The sequence below is a fragment of the Cornus florida genome, unplaced genomic scaffold (genome assembly GCF_030987335.1).
Source record: "Cornus florida cultivar Cherokee Brave unplaced genomic scaffold, ASM3098733v1 CherokeeBrave_3.0.0_Hap2_Chr03, whole genome shotgun sequence".
NCBI classification, from domain to species: domain Eukaryota; kingdom Viridiplantae; phylum Streptophyta; class Magnoliopsida; order Cornales; family Cornaceae; genus Cornus; species Cornus florida.
The window spans coordinates 52,420,593-52,447,657 of record NW_026775573.1 but is presented as its reverse complement, the minus strand read 5'-3'; the positions used below and the strand labels follow the sequence as shown (position 1 = coordinate 52,447,657).

The 27,065-nt window shown below is 33.9% G+C and overlaps 1 protein-coding gene across 1 annotated transcript; it reads left to right on the top strand.

The window, feature by feature from the left end:
* Positions 1–4,688: 4,688 nt before the first annotated feature.
* On the top strand, positions 4,689–24,046 carry LOC132301601 (uncharacterized mitochondrial protein AtMg00810-like). Its single transcript, XM_059798843.1, has 3 exons — positions 4,689–4,821; positions 23,562–23,803; positions 23,909–24,046. Exons 1-3 carry the CDS (start codon positions 4,689–4,691, stop codon positions 24,044–24,046), a joined length of 513 nt encoding a protein of 170 aa, XP_059654826.1.
* Positions 24,047–27,065: the final 3,019 nt, after the last annotated feature.

Here is a 27,065-nt window from a genome sequence, read left to right as displayed (position 1 = left end):
CTTGATGGTGGCATGATTCAACTTCCGGTAATCAATGCACAACCTCAAAGAACCATCTTTCTTCTTCGCAAACAAGACCGGTGCGCCCCAAGGTGACACACTCGGTCGGATGAAACCTTTCATCCTCAAATCATCAAGCTGTCTTCTCAACTCTTCCAACTCAACTGGTGCCATAGAAATCGTCGCGGTACTAGGCATCAAATCAATAGTGAACTTTACTTCCCGGTGTGGAGGCAACTCTGTCAAGTCTTCTGCAAACACGTCCAGAAAATCGCGAACAACTGCCGGATAATCTGCTTCCACAACACCATCTTCTTCGGCTAGAAGGCTAGCCAAGAAGTAATCACTACGTCCTTTCCCACGAATCCCATACAACGACGAAGGCTGGGAATCACTCCGATCTCCCATGAAAAAGAAACAATTTCCCTCAAGAGTACAGATTGTGACTCTTCCTATGAAACAATCAATCGTGGCATGAAAGGATGCTAACTGTGATACCCCCGAATTTCCGAATGCGGGTTGGCCAGGCCCACACCCGAATACCCGAGGATCTCAAAATAAATTGATAATAAACGAACACAGAATACAAAAGAATAAAGAAGAATAAATAAAATACTGACAAGAAACTAAAATGATAATCTAATAATAAACCTCATAATATATTTCCATTAATTAATAAACTCTTCTGATACAACTGATCCTCCAAAATACAACTCTGGAATCCATACTGTGTGGACCCCTAGAAAATCCAAACTAAACAAATAACAGTAATCTAAAACAGGAAACAAAATCATAAAGGAACTCATGTGTAGCATCGGAAGAATGAAGTAGACTGATCCCCGCTCAGCACGAACAATCTCTACTCGTGACGAACACCTGAAAAATAATGGTGGGTTAGGCCCACAAACAAGTTCTACTCTACTACAGTCCAAGCAAAGATCCGATACACATATACATCCTAGTCAATCCAACAGTAACTAGTAGTCCGTATATATATATACACACACTAAAGGAACCTCACTAGACTATAGGGTTATCTCAACCTGAATAGTAGGCAACATGCAAAACGCACATATAGTGGGCATGAGTACCTAGACCTACCAGGGTACACAACTACACTATATCTAGCTACACATCCCTGGCGATATACGCGCCCTAATCATTGATCCTGAGACTCAAGCTCATATCATGGCACCATACTTATATATATAAAATCTAGTAACCATCCGATCCAGTATAAATTAATCCTCCATAAGTCATTCAACTTGTTCAGCTGACCTGACTTGAATATAAGTAGGACTTAACATTTTAGTTAATCCATTCCCTTATATAATAAATTAATCCTCCATAAGTTATTCAACTTGTTCAGCTGACCTGACTTAAATATAAGTAGGACTTAACATTTTTGTTAATCCATTCCCTTATATAAAATAGGTAGGACTTAACTGATAAGTTAATTCATCCCTAGAATGCCACCGTCCCATACCGGTGCATTAAACCACACAATTCAACAATTGATGTAACAATTAAGAAAATACATCAAACATTCCATAAATAACTATGATAAATATGATATCAAGTTATCACATAATAGGAATGACTTATTATTTCTTTAAACTTCCTATATCATATGTCCTACACAAACTGAATCTTATACATGATGATATTTTATTATACCGTTAAATAAGGATTCTCTATATCCAATTCATCCTACACATTTAATCTCAATTGTTAAAATATTTTAAAAGATTAAATCCATTCGTTTGTTTAAAACATTCAAATAGCAAGCACATTATGATTGAGTCTATTTAAATTTATTAAAACCCAAACCTAGTCCCTATTTAATGTTCAGGAATCCTAAGCATGTTTCTACGTTCCATCATTCCACAGATATGAAAAATACATAATTTAAACATGTAAAAATTCACATAAGAAATTAAATCAAAATCATGCATTTTATCAATTCATAACACAAGAACAGATATGAACCAATTTCATAAAACCTATATTCTAACCCAATTAAACATGCATAATTATTTAATTTTATGTGTTTAATAAATCCTGGAATTTCCTAGGCATGTACAGAAACACGAATCAAAGGGAAAGAAATAGAAGAAGAACTTGCCTTAAACTTTCGGATCGAAAGTTAAACTTCTCCTTCCTTGATCTTCTCTCTACAGGATTTTTTTCTCCTCATTCCTTCCTTTTTCTCCTTCCCTCTCTAACACTATCTCTCTAGTATATATCACGTGAATATTTCTAACCCCCTTTTACAACCTATAGCTATATATTTATAGGCTAAATAAAATAACCCTAACCCTTTTCCCTATCCAAGTCAACTAAAAAAAAAATGAAAATAAAAATATTAAAAAGGAAAGCAAAATATGTTACGTATATAATTTATGTATATGTTTATTAAATAAATAAATTATACACATTCCATTATTTATTAATGGATTATCCAATAATATTTAAGTTACCATAATATTATAAAGTAACTTAAAACATAACACGTATCAAATTTATGTATATTTTTATTATTTAAATAAACATATACATCAGATTAAATATTACTACCCAAATTACCATAAAAGTAATTAATAAATTACTTTCTCTTTTATATATATATTAAAAAGGTAAGTAAAATATGTTACGTATATAATTTATGTATATGTTTATTAAATAAATAAATTATGCACATTCCATTATTTATTAATGGATTATCCAATAATACTTAAGTTACCATAATATTATAAAGTAACTTAAAACATAACACATATCAAATCTATGTATATTTTTATTATTTAAATATAAAACATATACATCAGATTAAATATTACTACCCAAGTTACCATAAAAATAATTAATAAATTACTTTCCTTTTTATATGTATATAATATATATCTATATATATACATACATTATCCATGGGTAATAATCCATACACATCCAACCTCCTATCCAAGTAGTCCATGGGACTCAATTGGTTGGCCCATTACTACTAACCATAATCATAAAAGAAAAATAAAATAAAATAATAAAAGAAAAGAAAACATTTAATTTACAATTTATCAAAACACCATTTAAGCACATAATCTAATTAAACAATTAACACACAGACAAATACAAATAATACATAGACATATAATCAAATAATCAAGTAATACCTAATTCAATTAAACACATAAGCAATTAGTCAAATAATTAATTAAATAATTAAAAAATACAATTAAAACAAATAAATAAATACCGAGACTATCCTTTTAAAATTAGGGGTATTACACTAACCAATCCATCCCGAGAATGACATCAAAGCTAGTCATCTCCAGAAGGATAAGGTCAAACACAAACGTCCGTCCAGCAATTACAATGGAACAATCCCTCACAACTCGATTCAAAGACATAGAAACCCCAACTGGCGTATCAACTGAGAACGCCCGATCCAGGAAACCAACCTCTAACCCCGATGCAAGTGCAAATGAAGATGAAATGAAGGAATAAGATGCACCAGAGTAAAAGAGAATATGAGCCCACGAACCAAACACAGGAAAGATACCTCAGAGGACTGATGGTCCAGAAGATGCATCAGCCAGTGCAAGTGCAAAGACAAGGCCCTGTGGTGCTTGTGTCTGAGAATTGCTACCCTGAATACTAGACTGCTGCACCGACACAGTAAGAGCATCCCTCCTAACAAGTCGTGAACCCTGAGAAGACATAGCAGGCTGAGGTGGTGGCGGAGGTCTGAAACCTGACTGAACTATAGTCGATTGGGACGGCTTCTGTCATGACCCTCTGCCACTACCAGTGCCTGCTCCCTGACTCGGACAATCTCGAATCAAATGACCCTGCTGGCCATACCCATAACAAGCCCTTGGAGCTGAAGAAACTGAAGACGATCTCTTGGGACAACTAGACTTGTAGTGTCCGGGCTGCTGACATTGATAACAAACAACTCTACTCTTGTCAGATCCAGCTGGAATCGTGCAGACTATTGCCCCTGAAACTGAAATGAACTTCCTATGTTCCTCTTCCAAGAAGATCCCTCTGAAGATGGTCCCACACTTCTCTTTTGCTTCAACTGCTCTCTTCTTGCATCCTTCTCTTTATTATCGGCCTCCAGCATCAATGTCCTTTCCACTGCTTCAGAATAGACCCTAATGAACTGTGCCATGATCAACGGCCTCATTCGATCATTAAGACCATAAACAAACTTCCGAGTCTTGTTAGCTTCATCGCTCACCATTTCTGGAGCAAAGCGAGAAAGTGAAGTGAATTTATTCTCATATTCCGCCACTGACATGCTCCCTTGAATAAAGTTATGAAACTGGTCTTGTAACTCCCATCTTTTGGAAAACGGAAAATACTTCTCATAAAACAGTTCCTTGAACTTATCCCAACTCATCTCCTCCACCTTGTACTGGCTCGTAACCGACTTCCACCAAACATTGGCATCCTTAACAAACTTATAAGTAGCTAGGATGATCTTCAAATGATCTGCTGTCACATCCATTGAGAGCAACTGAGTCTCAACTTGATCCAAGTAGTCATCCGCTACCATTGGATCCGCACCGCCCTCAAACATAACTTGCATCAACTGAGAAAACCCTTTAATGATCTTGAGACGCTTTTGAGCTGGCGTCTCCTCAACTTGAACTGTAGGTTGTGGTGCCGACTGCGACTGAGCAGTAATGGCGGCCCTCACGGCACTTTACAACAAACGATTCAACTCCAGTACCACAGAACCCTCACCCACTGCTACAGGTGCTTCAACATTTTCCCTCCTTGTGGGAACAACTCTTGAGGGAATCAAGTCTCTAAGAAGTATATCCTCATCATTTAGCTCCTCCGGATTGGAGCTAGAGCTCTCGCCAACATCACCCCTTGTCGGCCTGGGGCCAACTTCCTTTGCTTCCTCACGTCGTGACATCGTACTATAAGAGGAGAAAACGGTTCAATGACATGACACTAAAGTCCACTGAAAACAACTCAACATGAAATGGCGTCATACTAACACTTAGCATACACAGTTGTGCAAGAAACAGTTTAACATTAACAAGTAAGCAAGGAAGCACGTAAGCACATAAGCAAGTAAGCATGCTTCTTCAAGTAAATAAACACATAGCAAGTAGTCACATAAATAATGCAATCAATACCCTATGCAGGCCTCTACCCGTCGTCCTAAAGGTTTTTGAACCATGGCTCTGATACCATTCATTGTAACGACCCTGACCCGGAGGCCCAGATCGCTACATGGGTCCTTACTCGAACCCGAGGTTACCTAAGTCCATCACGACATTTCTAAGGTCTAAACACCGTTACTACTATTGAATCACACCCACCGTACACCTCATCAACCAATCCGTCATTGAGCCAATCAAACACCGGAAGAAAGAAAGAAGGATGGTCAAGCTGCTTCATTTCGGTCGACCGAAGTGGAGCTTTGGTCATCCGAAATAAAGATCTCGAGAGTAGATGAGAGGAGAAGGAAGCCTAAACCCTCAACTTCATTTCGGTCGACCGAAGTAGAGCTTCGGTCATCCAAAATAAAGATCCCAAGCGCAGGAGATGCTTCGGTAGACCGAACCCCATTTCGGTTGACGGAAATGGAGATCCCAAGAGCACCCTCAACTGTTTCGGTTGACCGATGCACTATTTCGATCGACCGAAATGGAGATCCTGAGCCTGAATTCCAAATGCCAACCTACCGTGCTATGGAAAGGAAGGAAAATAGAAATGGAAGCTTGGAAATGGTCCATGCTTGAATTAAACGACTAAAAATCTTCCATTCCATGATCAAGAACTCGAACACCAACATGAGATCATAATACAACTTCAATTAATTGAATTACATAGAATCAAATATATACAACAACTTCAACAAATTCATTTACATCAACAAAGTAAGTTCCATTCTTAATTTACAAAGCCACTTGAACAACTTTAATTACATTTCCAGAATGCTCCTTTTACAAAAGAATGGCCTAGTTATAAAAATAACAAAAGTAATCTTCTAGCATCTCTTAAGCTTGAGGTGGATTATCGTCCACCGGTTCTTTCTCAAGACCTAAAAAAAAATATATGTAGTAGAGTGAGCGTAACGCTCAGTAGGTGACACCTAAGACGCACCTCTTAAAGCCCCGTGAATCCAAACAAAGCATAGGCCAATAGGGAACGGGGTCATACGATGTCGGGATAATATAGCATAACAATTCAATCTCAAGTATACACAATGTAATGCAATGCATGCTAGTGTCACTCCCCATTTTCATATTCCAAAACCATCGTTTCCAAACTGTTAATACAGCCCGCCCTTTGGTAACGCCGCCGCGACACGAGAGGAGGATTGGCTACTGTCTCTGACCATTGGTAACCCCGCGGCGTCATTATGGGGCCCAGCTAGCTCAACCACGCTAGGGCGACTCTCTAGTCCCCTCTAGGCTATATTAACCTCGAGCCCGTTGGTAACCCCGCAGCGACCGGGTTTGCACAAAACCATTTCATCAAAACACTTCTCCAAAATTCCCCGTTTTCATTTCAAAACATTTTCCATCATGCAACCCCATGATTCACATGTATAGCTCATGCCTTTGATGCTTAATCAATGAAAGATTATCACAAAATACAATAGGGCCTGTTCTCATACATCAATCATAGCATGTAAATAATATGATAGACATAAATTTTATAATATAACATGTTTTTCACACAACATAATCAAGACAAGTCTCCATATACCCACACATATACAATCAAGGCTTTTTAAAACAACAATTAACACAATTAAACATGCTTTAACACATTTCAAGTAGAATAGCTCACAAAGAAGCAAGAATATATAGATTAGGAAGCCTCTACCTCAAAAGTGAGCAAAACCCTTGAAAATAGGTCCTCAAATTCGAACTCCAATGAGGGTACCAAATCTGGAATTTCAGGTATGGATGCGTAGAGCTCGTCGTGCTCTTCGTTTTGCCTCAAACAGTACCTTAATCCGACAAAGATCGAGAGAGAAATCAAATCTCAAAGCTTGAAACCAAATGAGAAGAAAAATTAAAAGAAGAAGAAGAGAGGGAGAGAATTACGTGGAGAGAGAGAGAGAGGAAGTGAGAAAAGTGAGGTGGTCTCTACACCACTTATGCATAGTAGTGGGTCCCACCACTCATTTTCTTTTCTTTTCTCTTTTTCTTTTTGCACTAAATCAACACCACTCAAATACATACCACCTTAAAATGCTACATCATCACATAAATTAAAAAGCACCAAATGCACATGAGCTCAACTAAATTCACGCACGCAAAACGTGAAAGGACGAAAATACCCTTGCGTCAATGAAATTCCAGAAAAAAAAAAAAAAAAAAAATTGCTGAAATTCGGAAACATTACATGATCTCTAGTAGCCCCCTACAGTCAGTGGCCTTAAGTCCGGTGGAGATTAAGTGCACACGCAAATATTTAATAGGCAACGTCCCACATTCAAACCCAAGAATAGCGTTGATCTCATCAAGTAGAATATTGTCAATGTGAGAAGCAAAAAAATTGCTTGACAAAAAAATTGCTTTTGGAGTTGTTGATGCTTAGTCAATAGAGAGAGGTAAAGTGGTCCAGAGAGTGGTTGAGTGTGGATATGAAAGCTAGATCCCCATAAGTGAAAAGAAAGAGATTGTCAACGAATATTAGGTGGGAAATGGATAGTTTTTAAACTAAAATGGAATTTGAAGGATGGATTATTAGTGATGGAGGAAAAAAAAAAACCTTCATAGCTAGGACAAACAATAGTGGTAAGAGAGTGTCTCCTTGCCTAAGTCCCTTAACCCCTTAAAGTAGCCATGTAACTCTATTATTCTAATAAAGGGTTTAAATATGGAGTTGTTGATGCTTAGTCAATAGAGAGAGGTAAAGTGGTCCAGAGAGTGGTTGAGTGTGGATATGAAAGCTAGATCCCCATAAGTGAAAAGAAAGAGATTGTCAACGAATATTAGGTGGGAAATGGATAGTTTTTAAACTAAAATGGAATTTGAAGGATGGATTATTAGTGATGGAGGAAAAAAAAAAACCTTCATAGCTAGGACAAACAATAGTGGTAAGAGAGTGTCTCCTTGCCTAAGTCCCTTAACCCCTTAAAGTAGCCATGTAACTCTATTATTCTAATAAAGGGTTTAAATATTATATTTCATTTGTGGATGATTATTCAAAATATACATGGCTTTTTCCTATGAGGTTTAAACATGAAGTACTTGATTGTTTCTTGAAATATAAAGCTCTAGTTGAAAATATTTTCTCAACAACAATTAAAGGTTTGCAAACTGATGGAGGCCGTGAATATCTTAGTGCCCCATTTAACGTTGCTTAACCACACATGGAATATTTCATCGCATGTCCTGTCCTCATACTTCAGAACAAAATGGGGTAGCTGAGCGAAAATATAGACACATTGTTGATACTGGTCTAGTTCTTTTGGCTTAAGCAAGTATGCCTTTTCCCTTTTGGGTAGAGGATTTTAATGCTGCTATTTTTTTAATAAACCGTTTACCTGCTAAAGGTTTAGGTTATATTTCATCATTTGAATATTTATTTCATAAATCTCAAGATTACTCTTTCTTCCGAGTTTTTGGATTTTCATGTTTTCCTTATCTTTGTCCTTAACAATAAAAACAAATTGGAATTTTGGTCTAAGCAATGTATTTTCTTGGGGTATTCTACTAATCATCAAGGGTATCAGTGTCTTAACGTTGAATCTGGAATAGTGTATTTATCTCGGCATGTCGTCTTTGATGAGCAATCATTTCCATTAAAAAACATGTCCAATAGTCCATCTCACTTATTGCTAATAGAAGATACTTCTTCACCTTTTGTCATACCTTTCACATTTTCTTCTTGTCCTAGCCCTGTACCACAACCCATAACTTCATCATCCTCCATACCTTCACCTGATCTTGAATTAGTATCTCATCTTAATGAACCAATTTAACCCACATTACCAACATCTTCTTCACACTCCATGGTGACTCGTGGTAAAGTGGGAATAAAAAAACCTAATCCAAAATATGCTTTAGCTATAAATTTTGCATCTACACCTATGGAGCCCTCATGTTTTATTCAAGCAAAAAAAAAATACCTGAGTGGCGTCAAGCTATGTGTGTGGAGTTTGATGCACTCCAAAAGTATGGGACATGGTCATCAGCGCCTTATCATCTAGGTATAAATGTTTTTTCCAATAAATGGGTTTACAAAGTTTAAAAAAAAAAAAAAAAAAAAAAAAAAAAAATCTGATGGATCCATTGAACGCTTTAAAGCTCGCCTTGTCGTTAATGGATTTCATCAACAAGAGGGTGTTGACTACACCGAAACCTTCAGTCCTGTTGCAAAGCATACTACTATCCGAAAAATTTTAATTATTGCCCTCACCCGACATTGGTCAATAAGGTAACTAAATGTACAAAATGCCTTTCTTCATGGTATTCTGCATGAGGAAGTTTACATGCGCCAACCCAAAGGATTTACGGATCCAAATTTCCCACATCATGTGTGTTATCTACATAAATCCCTTTATGGCTTAAAACAAGCTCCTCGTACATGGTTTCAACGCTTTTCAGACTATGCAACTTGGGTTTTGTTGGGTCCAAAGCCGACTACTCTTTATTCACATATATTCAGAAGGGGTGACCATGTTTCTTCTCATTTAAGTGAATGATATTTTACTTACTGGAAATAGTGATTTGCATCTCACTCAATTAATCTCAGATTTAGGGAAACGTTTTCCTATGAAAGATCTTGGAAGTTTTCATTTTTTTGGGAATTGAGGCTACCTTCTCCAAAGGACAACTTTATCTTACGGAGACAAAATATGCACTAGATCTGCTAAAGCGCACAAACATGGAAACAACGAAGCCATATTCCTCTCCGGCTGTTACTGGCACAAAGTTGCAGCTCACAGATGGTGAGACACTTACAGATCCTTCTGTATGTCATAGTGTCGTTAGTGCTCTCCAATATATAACTCTCACTCATCCAAACTTAGCCTGTGTGGTTAATCCAGTTTGTCAATTTATGCATAAGCCTACAATAATCCATTGGACTCCTGTGAAGCGTATTCTTCACTACATAAAAGGCATCACTAATCATAGGCTATTTTTCCAACCAGGACCGCTAAAAAATTAAAGCCCACTCTGATGCTGACTATACTGGTTGTCCAATAAATCATCATTTTACATGTTGCTACTTTGTTTATTTAGGATATAATCCACTTTCTTGGAGTGCTAAAAAGCAATCTACTATCTCTCGATCAAGCACCGAATCAGAATATCGACAGTTTGCACTCACTGCCGCTGAACTCTATTGGTTGTGAATTCTTTTTAGGGATCTACGGGTCCCTCTTATAGAAACACATCTTCTTTGGTGTGATAACATTAGTTTTATTTCACTTACATCCAACCCTATTTTTCATGCTCGAACCAAACATCTTGAGGTTGACTATCATTATATTCGTGAGAAAGTAGTACTTCATGAACTTGATGTTCAATACATATTTATGATTGATCAAGTGGTTGATATTTTTACAAAGGGGCTCAGCACTGGCAGATATAACATGCTAAAGAATAAACTCATGATCCGTGCTCGACCAATGAGTTTGCGGGGGTGTAATGGATATGTTGACTCAAATTCAAAATTGATTTCCAACACAAGTAACAGATGAGATTTGGTCTCCACAAATCTTGTCAAATCAGCTACAAATTTTATTAGAAATTTCTATAATAAAGGGATTGACTAATGGGATATGTCTCCACAAATCTTGTTGTACATAATTTGGAAACTCCCACAATCATGGGAAGGTTATACATGTAATCTATATATATAATGTTTGCACAAAGATGTAAAGTGTGGGAAAAATAAGATTCAACTTCATCTCTATTTCAATTATTCTTTCAAATTACTATAGCTGAAACAATATAACCATATGAATGTACAATAAACTAACCATAATTTAACAAATTAGAATTTAAAGAGTACAAATAGGTACAATCAATACCAAATCAAAGGAAAAACCATAATATAATCAAAATAGTTTTTCTTGTTTGATACTTCTGTTTACTTCTGATCAATAGTAATATCATTGTTGGATCCGATCAATTATGATGTAGTTCTTTAATACTATACGCGACGAAATCAATGTGTTTTTCTTAACATTTTTTCATTTATTTTCGTGGTCCATTTTTGTCATTTTATGTCAAACACAATTAATGGTAATGGAAAGAGAGAGAAAAAAAAAAAAACAAGTTTCCTAAACTAACGCAGAAAATGAAATTTCAATATTCTTCATTGGATGAGATTCTAAAACTACCATTCAATTCGTGTATACAACTCCTTACTAGCAATTAAGCAATCATGAGGTGTTAGATTTTCTTCTTTCTTTTTCCATAGTCTTCATGGAACTTATTTTTTTATAATGGTTCTATAGAACTTTGGTTTTTTAATGGTACTTTAAGGATAATAGATGGAAAATATAAATAGCAAATGATAAATGGATACTATAACAAACTAGCAACGCTTGATTGCATAAATGATAATAATGAAAATGAACTTTTTCTATTTTGCACTTCTGTACAATTACTTTATGTACATTTATGATATGGTTTTGTAATGGTCCTTGAATGTTAATAGATGGTTAAGTGAATGAATGTTTATGATGTAAACTAGTAAAGTAGCAATACCGATTGCCTAAATGATATAAATGAGCTTCTTATATTTTGCATAATTGCTCCAAGTGTATTTATTTTATGGTTGAAGAATAAAGGCTAACCTTTTATGTATAATATTAATTTTTTCTGTTATTTTTTTTAACATATACTGCATTTGTGTTTAAATATTTTTTAAATTTATATATCGTATCACCGTGTTTGAATGGTGACGTCCCATATCCCTTTTTCCGTATATGTTCTTCCTAGGAGGTAGGTAAATGAGAGACTTTATTGGCTCGTTAATGAGGACAATATATAAAGGGTCTTTTGGACATTTCAAATTGTTCCAGGTTTTGCAAACACACCTATTTTGTAAGAGGGTTCTAGTTGGAAGCTTAGAAAGAATGTCCACAAGGATGGAGAAAGGAAGATCCATAGTGGAAACTTTAGAGTGTGAGAGTATTTCTTGTCCTTGATTTTTGTTTTCTGCTACTGTTTTTCTTCTCAATTGGTGCCACTCTCTCTCTCTCTTCAAGCGCTCTCATGCTCAGCTTACTTCCGCCTTCCGTTGGCTTCAACTTTGTATGGCTTTCACGCTCTGATTCACACTTTGTATGACTTGGGTTTTTCCAAATCTCACTTGTAAATGGAGTAAACTCCAAATAGATTGGTCCACAAAGAAAGAAAGGAAACTTTTATCGATATGTATTCAAAGTTTCCTGAACCAAAAGGGAGAAAAGTGTTTTACAAAATTTCGAAATAGGTAAAATAGTGATTTTGTTATATTAGGAAAGTAAAAATAAGTGGGTTTGTAATAGTATCGTTAGATTATATTCAATGGTCACTATACAAAGGTGTGGATAAAATATATATATATATATATATATATATATATATATATAACAACCCTCATAACCAACTCCATCACGAACAGTGCTAACTAGAGCCTTAGGCCACTTAGGCGATTGCCTAAGCTCCCAACCAATAGGAATGCCCCAAAGTTTTGAAAATTCCTTATATAAGTTATATTATGCTAATTATTTCATAATATTATTAAACACTAAATAATATAGAAATTTAATATTGTGCCTAAAGATTTATGACTGAAAATATATATATATATATATATATATATATATATATGTATATATATATTTTCTCTCTCCCCTTCATTCATGTTTTTTTAATTAAACTCTAACTACTGCAGAAATTTAATAGTGGGCCCTAAAGATTTATATCCTTGGATGACTTTTTTTTTTTTTTTTTTTTCTCTCTCTCTTATCCTCATTTAAATTTTTATTAAACCCTAACCAATACAGAATATTCTTAAGTAACTTTTTTTTTTGTCTTTTTCTCTCTCTCTCGTTTACGGTTGTTACATGACCACTATATATATATATATATATATATATATATATATATATATTTCAGTGAGTTACATTCGTAATAAATATTGTATTAGTCATTATTTGGGGAAGTAGTGAAACTTTCCATCTTCTTTTTCAACGAGTTACATTCATAGTAAATATTCTATGAACATTAATATATTAACGGACACTTGCAGCAAAGTAACAAGAGTCTTAAAAATATCATATATATATATAATTTTTAAATGAATATATGTAATTGGGGCGGGGGCGAGACGGGTTTATTACTAAATCCGCCTCCGCCCCAAACCTGCTTTGAGTTTTTAATTATTTTATTATATTCATCCTAAACCTATTTAAAGAGCTTCCAAATCCATCCCATTAGAGGCGGGGCAGGGTGGAAACCTGCCGAAGCGGGGGAAATTGCCATCCATACATTATTTAGAGGCATGTTGGTTCTAACTGTAAGAGCACTACTAACACATTTTTGTCATATTTTAATCTTTTTTTATTAGTTATAACTTCTTTTCAATTTTAGTTGCATATTATCTTATTTAGATTTATTTACTCACAGGAAGGAGTAACAATTTGAATTGTGGTGGTGTTACTCGAGTGGTAAAAGACTAGACACTGATATATTATACTTTTTGGTGATTCCATGAATATTCTTAGAGACACTAAAATTTCATGAATTTTTATTTTGACAAATTGACCCATCAAATATGGGTCTCATGTTTAATTAAATTATTTAATTGGTCCAAACTTAGTCAAATTAAATTATTTAATTTGCCAGTTCAGGTGATTAAATAAAAAGATAATTATTCTTAATAAAATATATTTAAAATAATTATTTTTATGGATAATTATCACAATATAACTGGCCCGGCCTAGTTATAATTATGTCCCTATCAAGAAAGAACACATGTCATTATCCTATTAATCTAAGAAGCCTATAAATAGAGGCATGGAGGAAGGAGGAAGGAGGAAGGAGGTACAGAAATTGAGAATTCTAGAAATCTAGAATTTCAAAGAGAAATACAAAAACTCTGTCGGCATTCATCCCCAACACCCAAACCTGAAGGCGAAGAGCAACAAGCACATCAAATTGTATCATTCTTCATCAACATTCCACGGTAATCAACAACAAGCATATCAAATCGTGTCGTTCTTCAACAAAATTCTACGGTGATTCAAGATCAAGCTCGTGTAGTCATTGAATACTAACAAAGGAGAATGAATTAAAGGATTTTATTCTTTTGTAAAGAATATTACAGAGAATTGTACTCTTTTTTATTTATTAAAAATTAATAAAATTACATTTGTTCCCTATTTCGTTCTTTTATTTACAAACTACGAAATTTGTGTGTACAAATTTCTGACACTCCCGGTAGGATATTCTCTACCTCTCATCTCTTTCTCCTACCATCAAGTTTTTTCTTTGTCAAATTTCATGGCTCCCTTTAAGGATCAGACAGACAAGAAAGCCCAAAAGAACATCGCTACTTCAAAGGTCAATGTCAAAGCCACAACGAAAAGTGGCACGAATTCTAAGAACGCATCAAGTGGTGGAAGTACCTTGGCATCATCACATGACACCAATATCTCTCCAATTTTCCAAACCGTGATTGGGTAAAGTGTCTTATGAAACAGCCTACGCGAAAGTGTGTTTCTCAAAATGGAATCTTTAGTCCAAGACATTACAACTTCATAATCTTTCATTGACCATAAATCAAGAGAATGACTCCCCTTATTATCAAATATACAGAGGCAATTCCCTAACACTCCCAATTTGACCAAATCCTTTTTATTTATCTCCATTGTTAAGGGTCCTAAAACATATTACTAAGTCCCATAAACACCTAAGCATGAATTTACATCTTTATAACATGTAGAAATCCATTAAAAATCAGATCTAAGCCATAAATTTACCAAAACATACATCAAGAATAAATATGAACATAAACTGATAAAAACCATGCTGTAGATCAATTTAAACATGGATTCAGATTTTAATAGCTCTTTAATCATCCCTACAGTTATACTAGAGACATATAGATCACAGATCTAAGGAATAAGTGTAGAATAGAGAACTTACCTTAAACTTTTGGATCGAAAGCTAAACTCCTTTTTCCTTGTCTTGTTCTTCTTCCTTCTTTATCTTCCTTTCTCTATTTCTCTCTTCTCTTTCTAAATCTACTATATATGTATATATGTATAGATAGATATATACTACATATATCATAGACCTAGCATACGTCTGACAATCTCAATCTAAGTAAGTAATGTAATAAATAATTATTTTTATTAAAACATAAAATAGATCTATATATACACCCCTTATTATATATATAACTACTAATCCCCATGGGTCACCATTCAACCCATTTAGGATCCCACTCAAATAATCCAAGACTCATCTAATTAGTTCATAGGTTATAACCCAAATCCATAAACTTTTAAAATAAAATAAAAAGAAAAAACAAATCTTTTAACTAACACAATTAAAACATTTAAAAAATAAATCAATTATACAAACACATCACATGAAATCAAACAAAATACACATACACATTTAGCCAACATAAATAATTTAATTAGCTCAACTAAAATAATTAAATGAAACAAATAATCAATTAAACACACAATTAAATATAAAAACAAATAAACAAATAGCCATATAATTATATAAAAACGCAATTAAATACTTATCCAGAAATTAGGGGTATTATATGCTTGCTGCCATGGTAGCATCTACTGGTGGCAGTTTGGATGAACAAACATGGTACACTGATAGCGGAGCATCAAATTATATTACATCTGATCTTGCAAATCTCTCACTCCACAAGGAAGACCATGGGTCTGATCAAGTCGTAGTTGGTAATGGTTTAGATTTGAAATTTTCCAATGTTGGTTCTACTCATCTTCATCATATTTCCTTTAATTTTTCTTTAAACCATGTTTTGCATTATCCTCAAGTTTCAGCTAATTTTTTATCTGTCCATTAGTTTACTCGTGATAATAACTATTATTTTGAATTCTTCTCTGATCATTTTTTTGTGTTAAGGACACCAAGACATGGAGGAATTTATTCCAAGGCAAGAGTGAAAATGGACAGTATCCCATTTGGCTCCACCGACTTCTCACCAATAGAACCTTTCAACCATTTGCTCTCATAGGACAACATGTGGATACATCAATTTGGCATCAACGTTTAGGGTATCCTGGTTTTCCAATTTTGCAACGTTTGGTCTCTTAAAAGTGTTTGCCTCTCCAAGGCTCTTTGAAAATGTTTTTTGTCAATCTTGTCCCCTAGGAAAAGCTTGTGATTTACCTATGATATTTGGACTTTACCTTTATATTCTAATAAAGGGTCTCAATATTATATTTCATTTATGGATGATTATTTAATATATACATGGCTTTTCCCTGTGAGGTTTAGACATTAAGCATTTGATTGTTTGTTGAAATATAAAGCTCTAGTTGAAAATATTTTCTCAACAACAATTAAAGGTTTGCAAACTGATGGAGGCCGTGAATATCTTAGTACCCTATTTCAACATTACTTAACCATAAATGGAATATTTCATTGCATGTCTTGTCCTCATACTCCAAAACAAAATGGGGTAGCTGAGCAAAAACATAGACACATTGTTGATACTGGTCTAGTTCTTTTGGCTCAAACAAGTATGCCTTCTTCCTTTTGGGTTGAGGCTTTCAATGTTGTTGTTTATTTAATAAACCATTTACCTGCTAAAGGTTTAGGTTATATTTCAACGTTTGAAAAATTATTTAATAAATCTTCAGATTACTTTTTCTTCTGAGTTTCTGGATGTTCATGTTTTCCTTATTTTTGTCCTTACAATAAAAACAAATTGGAATTTCGGTCTAAGCAATGCATTTTCTTCAGTTATTATACTAATCATCAAGGGTATCGGCGTCTAGACATTGAATCTGGAAGAGTGTATTTATCTCGGCATGTCGTCTTTGATGAGCAATCATTTCCATTCAAAAATATGTCTAACAGTCTATCTCACTTATTGCCAATAGAAGATATTTCTTCACTCTTTATCATACCTTTCACAGCTTCTTCTTGTCTTAGCCCTGTTCCATAACCTATAATTTCATCGTCATCCATACCTTCACCTGATCTTAAATTAGTATCTCATCCTAATGAACCAATTCAACCCACATTACTGACTTCTTCTTCACACTCCATGGTGACCCGTGGTAAAGTGGGAATAAGAAAACCTAATCCAAAATATGTTTTTGCTTCAAATTTGGCATATGCACCTATTGAGCCCTCATGTTTTACTCAAGCAAACAAAATACCTGAATGGCGTCAAGCTATGTGTGTGGAGTTTGATGTACTCCAGAAGTGTAGGACATGGTCATCAGTGCCTTATCATCCGGGTATGAATGTTTTATCTAATAAATAGGTTTACAAAGTTTAAAAAAATCTGATAGTTCCATTGAACGCTTTAAAGCTTGCCTTATCGCTAATGGATTTCATTAACAAGAGGGTGTTAACTACATTGAAACCTTCAGTCCTGTTGCAAAACCTACTACTCCGAATAATTTTAGTTATTGCCCTCACTCGACATTGGTCAATAAGGCAACTAGATGTGCAAAATGCCTTTTTTCATGGTATTCTACATAAGGAAGTTTACATGTGCCAACCCAAAGGATTTACGGATCCAAATTTCCCATATCATATGTGTTGTTTACATAAATCTCTTTATGGCTTGAAACAAGCTCCTCGTGCATGATTTCAGCGTTTTTTAGACTATATTGGCGACCTGGATTTTGTTAGGTCCAAAGCCGACTACTCTTTATTCGCATATGTGATACTCCTCGACTCCGAGACATGGGTTGATCAGGTCCAAGCCCAAACCTGAGGAAATATCAAACAATTAATATTTAAATGAACACAGAATACAAAATCAATTAATAAATAAATGATTAAGGCAGAAAGAATTCTAAAATATAATCCTTAAAATTAAATAATTAAAATTCAATAATCTAAAATCTCCTTTAATTCAACAACTCGGGAATCCACATAGTGGACCCCTAATTAAATCCCAAACTGGAAAGTAACAACTAAACTAAAATCTAACGCTAAACCATCAAAAGAAATCATACGTCGTCGGAAAAGTGAGTGATAGTCTCTGCTCAGCACGAACAAGCTCTACGCCTGGAATTGACAAACACCTGAAAAATGATAGTGGGTTAGGCCCACGAGCAAGTTCTATACTATTACAATCCAAACAAAGACCCGATACATGAATACATCCTACATATCTCAACAATAACTATATAGTCCATACATATATATATCCACACTAAGGGATTCTCACTGGACTACAAAGGGGTCTTAACCTGAATAGAAGTAACATACAAAATGCATTCGAAGTGGGCATGAGTACCTAGACCTAACAGGGTATATACCTCAACCATCATAGCCAGTTATGCATCCCGATGCATATACGCTCCCTAACCATCGACTCTGAGACTCAAACTCATATCGTGGTATCATAATCATATATTTAAATTCCGTCCAAAACCAGAGTATGTCATTCAATTGTTCATTGATTTGACATAAGATATAAGTGGAGTAATCCAGTAAGTCACTCAACTTTATGCAGCTGATTTGACTTAAATATAAATAACAAGTAATCTAGGAAGTCACTCAACTTTATGCAGCTGATCTGAGTTAAATATAAATAACAAGTAATCCAGTAAGTCACTCAACTTTATGCAACTGATCTGACTTAAATATAAGTAGGATTTATTTTTATAATCAATTTTCTTATTCCAGAATGGGTAGGATTTAGCATTTTAAAACTAATCCATCCCTAATATGCTAGCATCCCATACCGGTGCATACAATCCATACATTCAACAATTGATAACACAGAGAATCAATGTAAATATCAACTGATCCAAAATAAGCATGACAGACATATATAAATTAACATGCTTATTTGATAATACTCCGCAAAATCCAATAATTGATAATACAAATTAAAATATGTAAATATCAATTAATTCCTGATAAACATAATAAAATCTAATAAGTATATGACCCTATTATGCATCCAACACAGATTTAAAAATCATGTCACGGTCCATTAAATTGCTAAAATAAAATTTGAGCAATTATATCCCTTATCCGTTAACAACATATAAGATTGTTTAAACCTTCCTACTGTTAAATCCATTAGCATATAGATAAGAATTATGCAATAAGGAGTTTTAATACAACATGAAACAGTATTTAGAACCTTTAATATCAACCCATAACAGTCCAGAAATCCCAAAAAACCAAACCCATGCTTTAAAAAATATTTCAGTAAGTTACTATGCACGAGAGTTTGCTCTCAAAGTGAGAGAGCAAGCTTCCACACAAGGTAGCCGACTCCCCCACCTTAGGAGCCGGCTCTGTGACCTAGAGAGTTAGCTCCCTAATTCCATGGAGCTGGCTCTCTCTCTCACAGAGAGCCGCGGCTAAAAAAACACAAGAGCCGGCTCTTTCCCCTTAGGAGCCAGCTCTGTCCCTGCTTCCTGTCATCGTCTTCATCTCCAATGACATTAAAAACACTCTGTAAGGTCTTGTGTAGATTCCCAAAGGTTCGTCTATGTCCCAAAACTATCCCAGAAAATTTTAAAACATAGTATGCGTCATTAACAGAAATTAAAAACCATGATACAAAACAATTGATACTATAAATCAAACTCAATTAACAGTTCGTAAAATAATTTAAACTCTGAAATAATATGCATATAAGATCAATTTAATGTTCGTTTAGTTCCTGGAGACTACCTAGGCATGCACAGAACACAAGTCAAAGGAAAAGAGTAAGAAATAGAACTTGCCTCTGATTTCAGTTTTGAAACCTTAATGTCGTCTTCCTAAGTTTTCCGGCAATCCAAGATGGTTCTCAATTCCTCTACTATTCCTGGTTCAACCGACAAGCAAGCTTCAAATACCCCTCCTTGGTTCAGCCCTTGTTTATGGCAAAAACCCCTAGCTCTTTCTCTCTGTTTTCCTCTCAAAACTCTCTGTTCATTAATAGGGTTTGTTTGTAACCCTATGCAGACGTATAATGTTATATTTATAGGCTTCTATACAAGCCTAATTCTAGTTAACAAAGGAGACGGAAAATAAAAAGAAATAAAATAAAAATATATATAAAATAAATATATGTATAAGTCGGTTATCTCAACCACATGATTCCTTAAAACATAAAACCCTAATAGTGTATTCTACATTATATAATGACTAAAAATTAAAATTCAATTATTAATAATTAATAATAATTAAACTAATCAACATATACATATATACCCATATATACACGTATATACATCCATGGGTATTAACCATACCCATTTAATCCACACCATCCAATCCCATCCTTACTAAAATTAAACACTTTAATTTAAATAATTAATTTTAAATATTTTAATTCAAGTCACCTAGCTTATAATTTCAATTAAACAAAAATGCCAGTTAAACAAATAAAATAATTTAAACAATTAATGAACATCCACATAAGCATATAATTTAATTAACACAAAGAAAGCAATTTAACAATTAACCAATTAATCAAATAGTCAAATAAACACATAATGAATTTAAAATTGCAAGAAAACTATATAAAAAAAATACCGAGACTATCATTTTAAAATTAGAGGTATTACAACATATCATTCAGAAGAAGTGACCATATTTCTTCTCATTTATGTGTATGATATTTTACTTACCGAAAATAGTGATTTGCATCTCACTCAATTAATCCCAGATTTAGGGAAACGTTTTGCTACGAAAGATCTTAGTAGCTTTGTGATACCCCTCGATTGTAAAGCCACGGGTGATCAAGTCCGAGCACAGAATTGAAGGATATCAAACAATTAATGTTTAAACAAGCATTGAGTACAAAAAGAAATAAGAATAAATAAATAAGTGGAAAGAAAACTAAATAATAAATCCTTGAATTACTTAATTAAATAATCCTCCAATATAAAATATCCAAAACCTTCAATACCATTACAACTTGGGAATCCATCTAGTGGACCCCTAATAAAAGCCCAACTGAAAAATAACTGAACCGAAATAAAATCCAAAACTAAAACATGAAGAAAAATCCTACGTAGTCGAAAGAGTGAATGACTGCTTCTGCTCGGCACAAACAAGCTTTAAGATTGGAACTGTCGAACACTTGAAAAATAATAGTGGGTCAGGCCCACGAACAAGTTCTACTCTACTACAATTCAAACAGAGACCTGATACGCGTATACACCATAGTCAACTGAACAATGGCTAAGTAGTCCATAAATATATATACACACACACACTAAAGGAACCTCATTAGATTATAGGGTTGTCTCAACCTGAATAGTAGGCAACATGCAAAATGCACATATAGTGGACATGAATACCTAGACCTATCAGGATATACATCTATACTATATCTAGCTACACATTCCTGGAAATATACGTACCCTAATCATGATCCTGAGACTCAAGCTCATATCATGGCTCATAACTATATGTATATATAATCCATCCTAATCTATAACATAAAATAAATATCTGGTACGTCATCCAACTGATTCAGTTGACCTGACATGAATATATGTAAGATTTAACATTTTAGTTAATCTATTCCGTTATACATGAATAAGTAAGACTTAACATTTTTAGTTAATCCGTCCCTATTATGCTACCATTCCATACTGGTGCATATAATGCATGTGATCCATAAATGATGCAACAATTATAATATCAACATTAAATACATCCAGAAATAAACATAATAGAAGTCAGATATATACATAATCATATTATGCAGCCAATATATGATTAAAATCTTATAACCTCCATTTAAATTGTTAGAATAGTTTTAAGCAATTAAATCATCCACATAATCCAATAATTGATGAAATAAGTAAAATAAAACATCAATTAAATCCAGAACCAAGTATAATAAAATCAGACAATAAACTGAATATATTATACTACTAATGTACGATAAAAATCATACAACATCCATTTAACTTGCTAAATTAATATTAAGCATTTAAATCATCTGTTTACAATATGCAATTTATTTAAATTTCATATTGTTCAAGTTCATGGCATATTATTATAAATTATGCATCTTGAGTATTTGTTATGTCCATCGTAGTCATTTACAACTCTTAAATTGACCTACACAATCCTGAAATACCCCAAAACCAAATACAGTAGCCAAAACCCACGCACATGTGAAGTCCTAAGAGTATAACCGCCTTTACTTTGAGTAGAGCCGCCTCTACTCCTGCTATCCTCTGTCTTCTTCGTCTCCGGCGACCTTCAACCCCTCTGTTCTCCATTGTTAATGGTCCTAGAGGTCTGAACTATGTCCCGAATCATTCTAGACAATTATATGAAGTAGATATACATCTTAAACACAGATTAAAACAAAGTATTACATAATTTTATTCAAGATTAATCACGAACACAAAACAACACATAAAAGTCAGTTTTAATTTAATTTAAACATGTATACATGATCAATTTAATCTCTGATTAATCCTGGAATTAACCTAGGGATGTATAGAACACAAGTCTAAGGGAAGGAGTTAGAAGAAGAACTTGCCTCTAAGGTTTTTGGTTCAAAACCTCAAACTCCTTCTTCTCTAATTTTTCGGTGCTGTTGGCTGCCGTCAAGACTCCTTTCTGTTACTCAGTGTTAGCCCCGAACAACCCTCTCTTTCGTCCCTTAGGGTTCGGCCTTGAACCCCTTGGCTGAATCTCCTCTTTCTCTCTCTGTTCTCCCTCTCAACTCTCTGTTAATTCTCTCTCCTTCTCTTTAGGAATATATCACGTAATATAACCCTAGCCTCCTCTAAACTTATATATATAGACTACTTCCAACCCTAGTCCTAATTGCCATCCAAGTCTGATAATGAGAGAATGAAAATAAAATAAAAGGAAAATAGCACATAATACATATATATAATATATTGTACGTGACTACATAAATATATATTTATAATATATAATTTATACTTATATATATGCATCTTACTATCCTAGTATAATACTAATTACTCATTATTAAATAAATTCCTATATATATATATATAACCATGTATATATTTACATCCCTCCATGGGTCAATATCCGTACCCATTCAACTCCTATCCAAGTAGTACATGCAACCCAACCCATTGGGTGGTCCATTACTACTATCCATAACCCAACTCCTTTAAATATAAAATATAAAATAAAACATTTAAATCTTAACCAATTAAATTACACATAATACACATAATCAGATAACAAATAATTCAGTTAAAGCATTTAAATTTAAATTAATCAAATAAGCACACAAATTACATTTAACCACTTAATTAAATTAAACACGTAAACAAATAATCAATTAAAAAATTAAAAAATGCAAATAAAACAAATAAATAAATGCCGAGACTATCCTTTTAAAATTAGGGGTATTACAAGCTTGCATTACTTTTATAGGAATTGAGGTTACCTTCTCCAAAGGACAATTTTATCTTATGCAGACAAAATATGCACTAGATCTGCTAAAGTGCACAAACATGGAAACAACGAAGCCATATTCCTCTCCGGTTGTCACTGGCACAAAGTTGCAGCTCACAGATGGTGAGGCACTTATAGATCCTTCCGCATATCGTAATGTCGCTGGTGCTCTCCAATATTTAACTCTCACCCGTCCAGACTTAGCTTACGCGATTAATCAAGTTTGTTAATTTATGTATAAGCCTACAACAGTCCATTGGACTGCTGTAAAACTTATTCTTCGCTACATAAAAGGCACACTACTCATGGGCTATTTTTCCAACCAGGATGCTGACTATGCTGGTTGTCTAATAGATCATAGTCCTACAAGTTTCTACTGTGTTTATTTAAGATATAATCCTATTTCTTGGAGTGCTAAAATGCAATCTACTGTCTCTAGATCAAGCCCCGAATCAGAATATTGACAGCTTGCACTCACTGCCGCTAAACTCTCTTGGTTTCGAATACCTTTTAGGGATCTACAGGTTCTTCTTACAGAAACACCCCTTTTTTGGTATGATAACATTAGTTCTACTTCATTTGCTTCCAACCCTGTTTTTCATACTCAAACCAAATATCTTGAGGTTGACTATCATTATATTCGTGAGAAAGTAGTACTTCGTGAACTTGATATTCGATACATATCTACGATTGATCAAGTGGTTGATATTTTTACAAAGGGGCTCAACACTAGCAAATATAACATGCTAAAGAACAAACTCAATCTGTGCTTGACTAATGAGTTTGTGGGGGTGTAATGGAAATTTTGACTCAAATTTAAAATTGATTTCCCACACAAGTAACAGATGAGATTTGGTCTCCACAAATCTTGCCAATTCAACTACAAATTATATTGGAAACTTCTGTAATCAAGGGTTTGACTAATGGGATTTGTCTCCACAAATCTTGCTGTACATAATTTGGAAATCCCCACAATCATGGGAATGTTATACATGTAATCTATATATACAATGTTTGCACAGTGATGTAAAGTGTGGGAAAATAATATTCAATTTCTTCTCTATTTCGATTATTCTTTCAAAGCACTATAGCTGAAACAATATAATCATATGAATATACAGTAAACTAACAATATTCTAACAAATTAGAATTTAAAGAGTACAAACGAATAAAATCAATACCAAATCGAAGGAAAAACCAGAATATAATCAAAATAGTTTTTCTTGTTCAATACTTCTGTTGACTTCAGATCAATATCTTTGTTCAATCCGATCAATTGTGATTTAGTTGTTTAATACTATACGCGGCAAAATCAATGTGTTTTTCTTAACATTTTTTCATTTATTTTCATGGTCCATTTTTTTTTTTCATTTTATGTCGAACACAATTAATGGTAATGAAAAAAGAAAAAAAAAAAAAAAAGTTTCCTAAACTAATGCAGAAAATGCAATTTTAATATTTTTCATTGGATGAGATTCTAAAACTACAATTCAATTCGTGTATACATTTTATTATTATTATATCTTTTTCCATAGTCTTCAAGGAACTTATTTTTCTATGATGGTTATGTGGAATGTACTTTGGGTTTTAATGGTCCTTTAATGATAATAGATGGAAAATATAAATAACAAATGATAAATGGATTGTGTAACAAACTAGCAACGCTTAATTGTATAAATGATAGTAATGAAAATGAACTTTTTCTCCTTGAATGTTAATAGACGATTAAATGAATGGATGTTCATAAAGTAAACTAGTAAAGTAGCAATACGCGATTGCCTAAATGATAGAAGTGAGCTTCTTATACTTTGCATAATTGCTTCAAGTATATGTAGTTTATGGTTGAAGAATAAAGGCTAACATTTTATGTATAATATTAATTTTTTCTTTTATTTTTTTTTAACGCATACTGCATCTATGTCTAAATATTTTTGAAACTTATTTTATAATTGTGTATGAGTGGTGACATCCCATATCCCTTCTTCGTATATGTTCTTCTTAGGAGGTATGGTAAATGAGAGACTTTATTAGCTCGAAAAGGAGGATAATATATAGGGTTAATTACACTCACACCCCCTAAGATTTGCCCTATTGACAATCAAATGAAAGTTGACCTATTTTTTAACAATGACCACCCCTCAAGTTTCATAAAGTTAACAAATACACCCCTCTGATCTTCTGCACATGATGAATTGACATTATTGTCCTTTGACTTGATAGTTAACCTATTTGGACTATGAAATTACCTTTTTAACCTTTACAACTCAATTTATTTAACTAAACTACCCTTTCATGCCAAAAAAAGAAAAAAGAAAGTATAATTAATTATATATAACTGTAATATATATACACACACACATACATGTATGGAAGTGGTGGTTCATGTGAATGGAGGTTAGTAGTAGTAATATTAAATTTAGTACAATATAATATAATATGAAAAGAGGAAAGTGGGACAATACCACTTGCAATGTGAATTTATTTTTATTTATTATTTTTTTTTGTGTGATATTTGATTCACACAACACCAATCCAAATTTGTTATATTAAAAATATAATAATATATACATAAACTATATTGGAGGTGGGTATTTGATAAAACTATGGGTTATTGTCAAAACCAAAACAAAATTTGTACAAAACCATGTAGGGTCACCTCGTCTTCAATTCTTGTTCTCCAGCGAATGGTCTTGGTGCCAAGCCTCAATTTATTGTTAGGAGACCTGTAGGTGAGAAAAGCTCCCCAAAAAAAAATAAAAATTACAAGTCCAGCCGCAGTACGTTCCCGGCGAATTCCGATTGAGCTGGTCAGATTCCAATGACAAACACAGTACGCAAGACCAAAATATACTTGCGGCTCTGATTTGCTTCTGATTTTCAATTTAAAGAGAGAGAGTGGTGGCTATGATTTGAGATCGTCATGGGTTTGATTGGGATTGTTGTGGGTTTAAAAGGGTGGTGATGTGGTGGCAGGAAAGGTGAAAAGCGATAGCCGGCGAGGTGCGAATGCCAACACGCCGGAGCCGAAGAGGACCAAACCTAGAAAATGCTGGCGGAGGCTGTAGGGATCCAGCGTATTATATTTATGTGTGTGTCTGTAAATGTACAAAATACGGTGTGTGAAGAAAGAGGGGAAAGAGGGGTACTTGAGTCATTTAAATACTCTCATATTTTTAATCAAGGATTATTATTTTTTTAAAGGGTAATAATGTCTTTTCCTACTTTTTTAGGAACTGCTTGGCTGCAATTTATTACAAGGGGTGTGAATGCTTAAAAAGTGATCAATTTTCATATGACTGTCAATAGAACAAACCTTAAGGGGTGTGAGTGTAATTAACCCTAATATATAAAATGGTTTTTGGATAAAAGCCCAAAAGGGCAGCAAGGAAAGATAAATCTAATAGATTAGGCCTCTCTAATATCAGTCCATCTAGTTTTCGTGATATTAAACAAGAAGACCAAGCCCAAGACCAAGCCCAATAG

What these genes read in the sequence shown, in the direction of transcription:
- LOC132301601 (XM_059798843.1), top strand. Translation starts at nt 4,689, where the DNA reads ATGGCGGCCCTCACGGCACTTTACAACAAACGATTCAACTCCAGTACC. An exon ending in GGGAATCAAGTCTCTAAGAA is followed by an intron (nt 4,822 to 23,561) that starts GTATATCCTCAT and finishes TTACTTTTATAG; the next exon opens with GAATTGAGGTTACCTTCTCC. An exon ending in TAGCTTACGCGATTAATCAA is followed by an intron (nt 23,804 to 23,908) that starts GTTTGTTAATTT and finishes TTTTCCAACCAG; the next exon opens with GATGCTGACTATGCTGGTTG.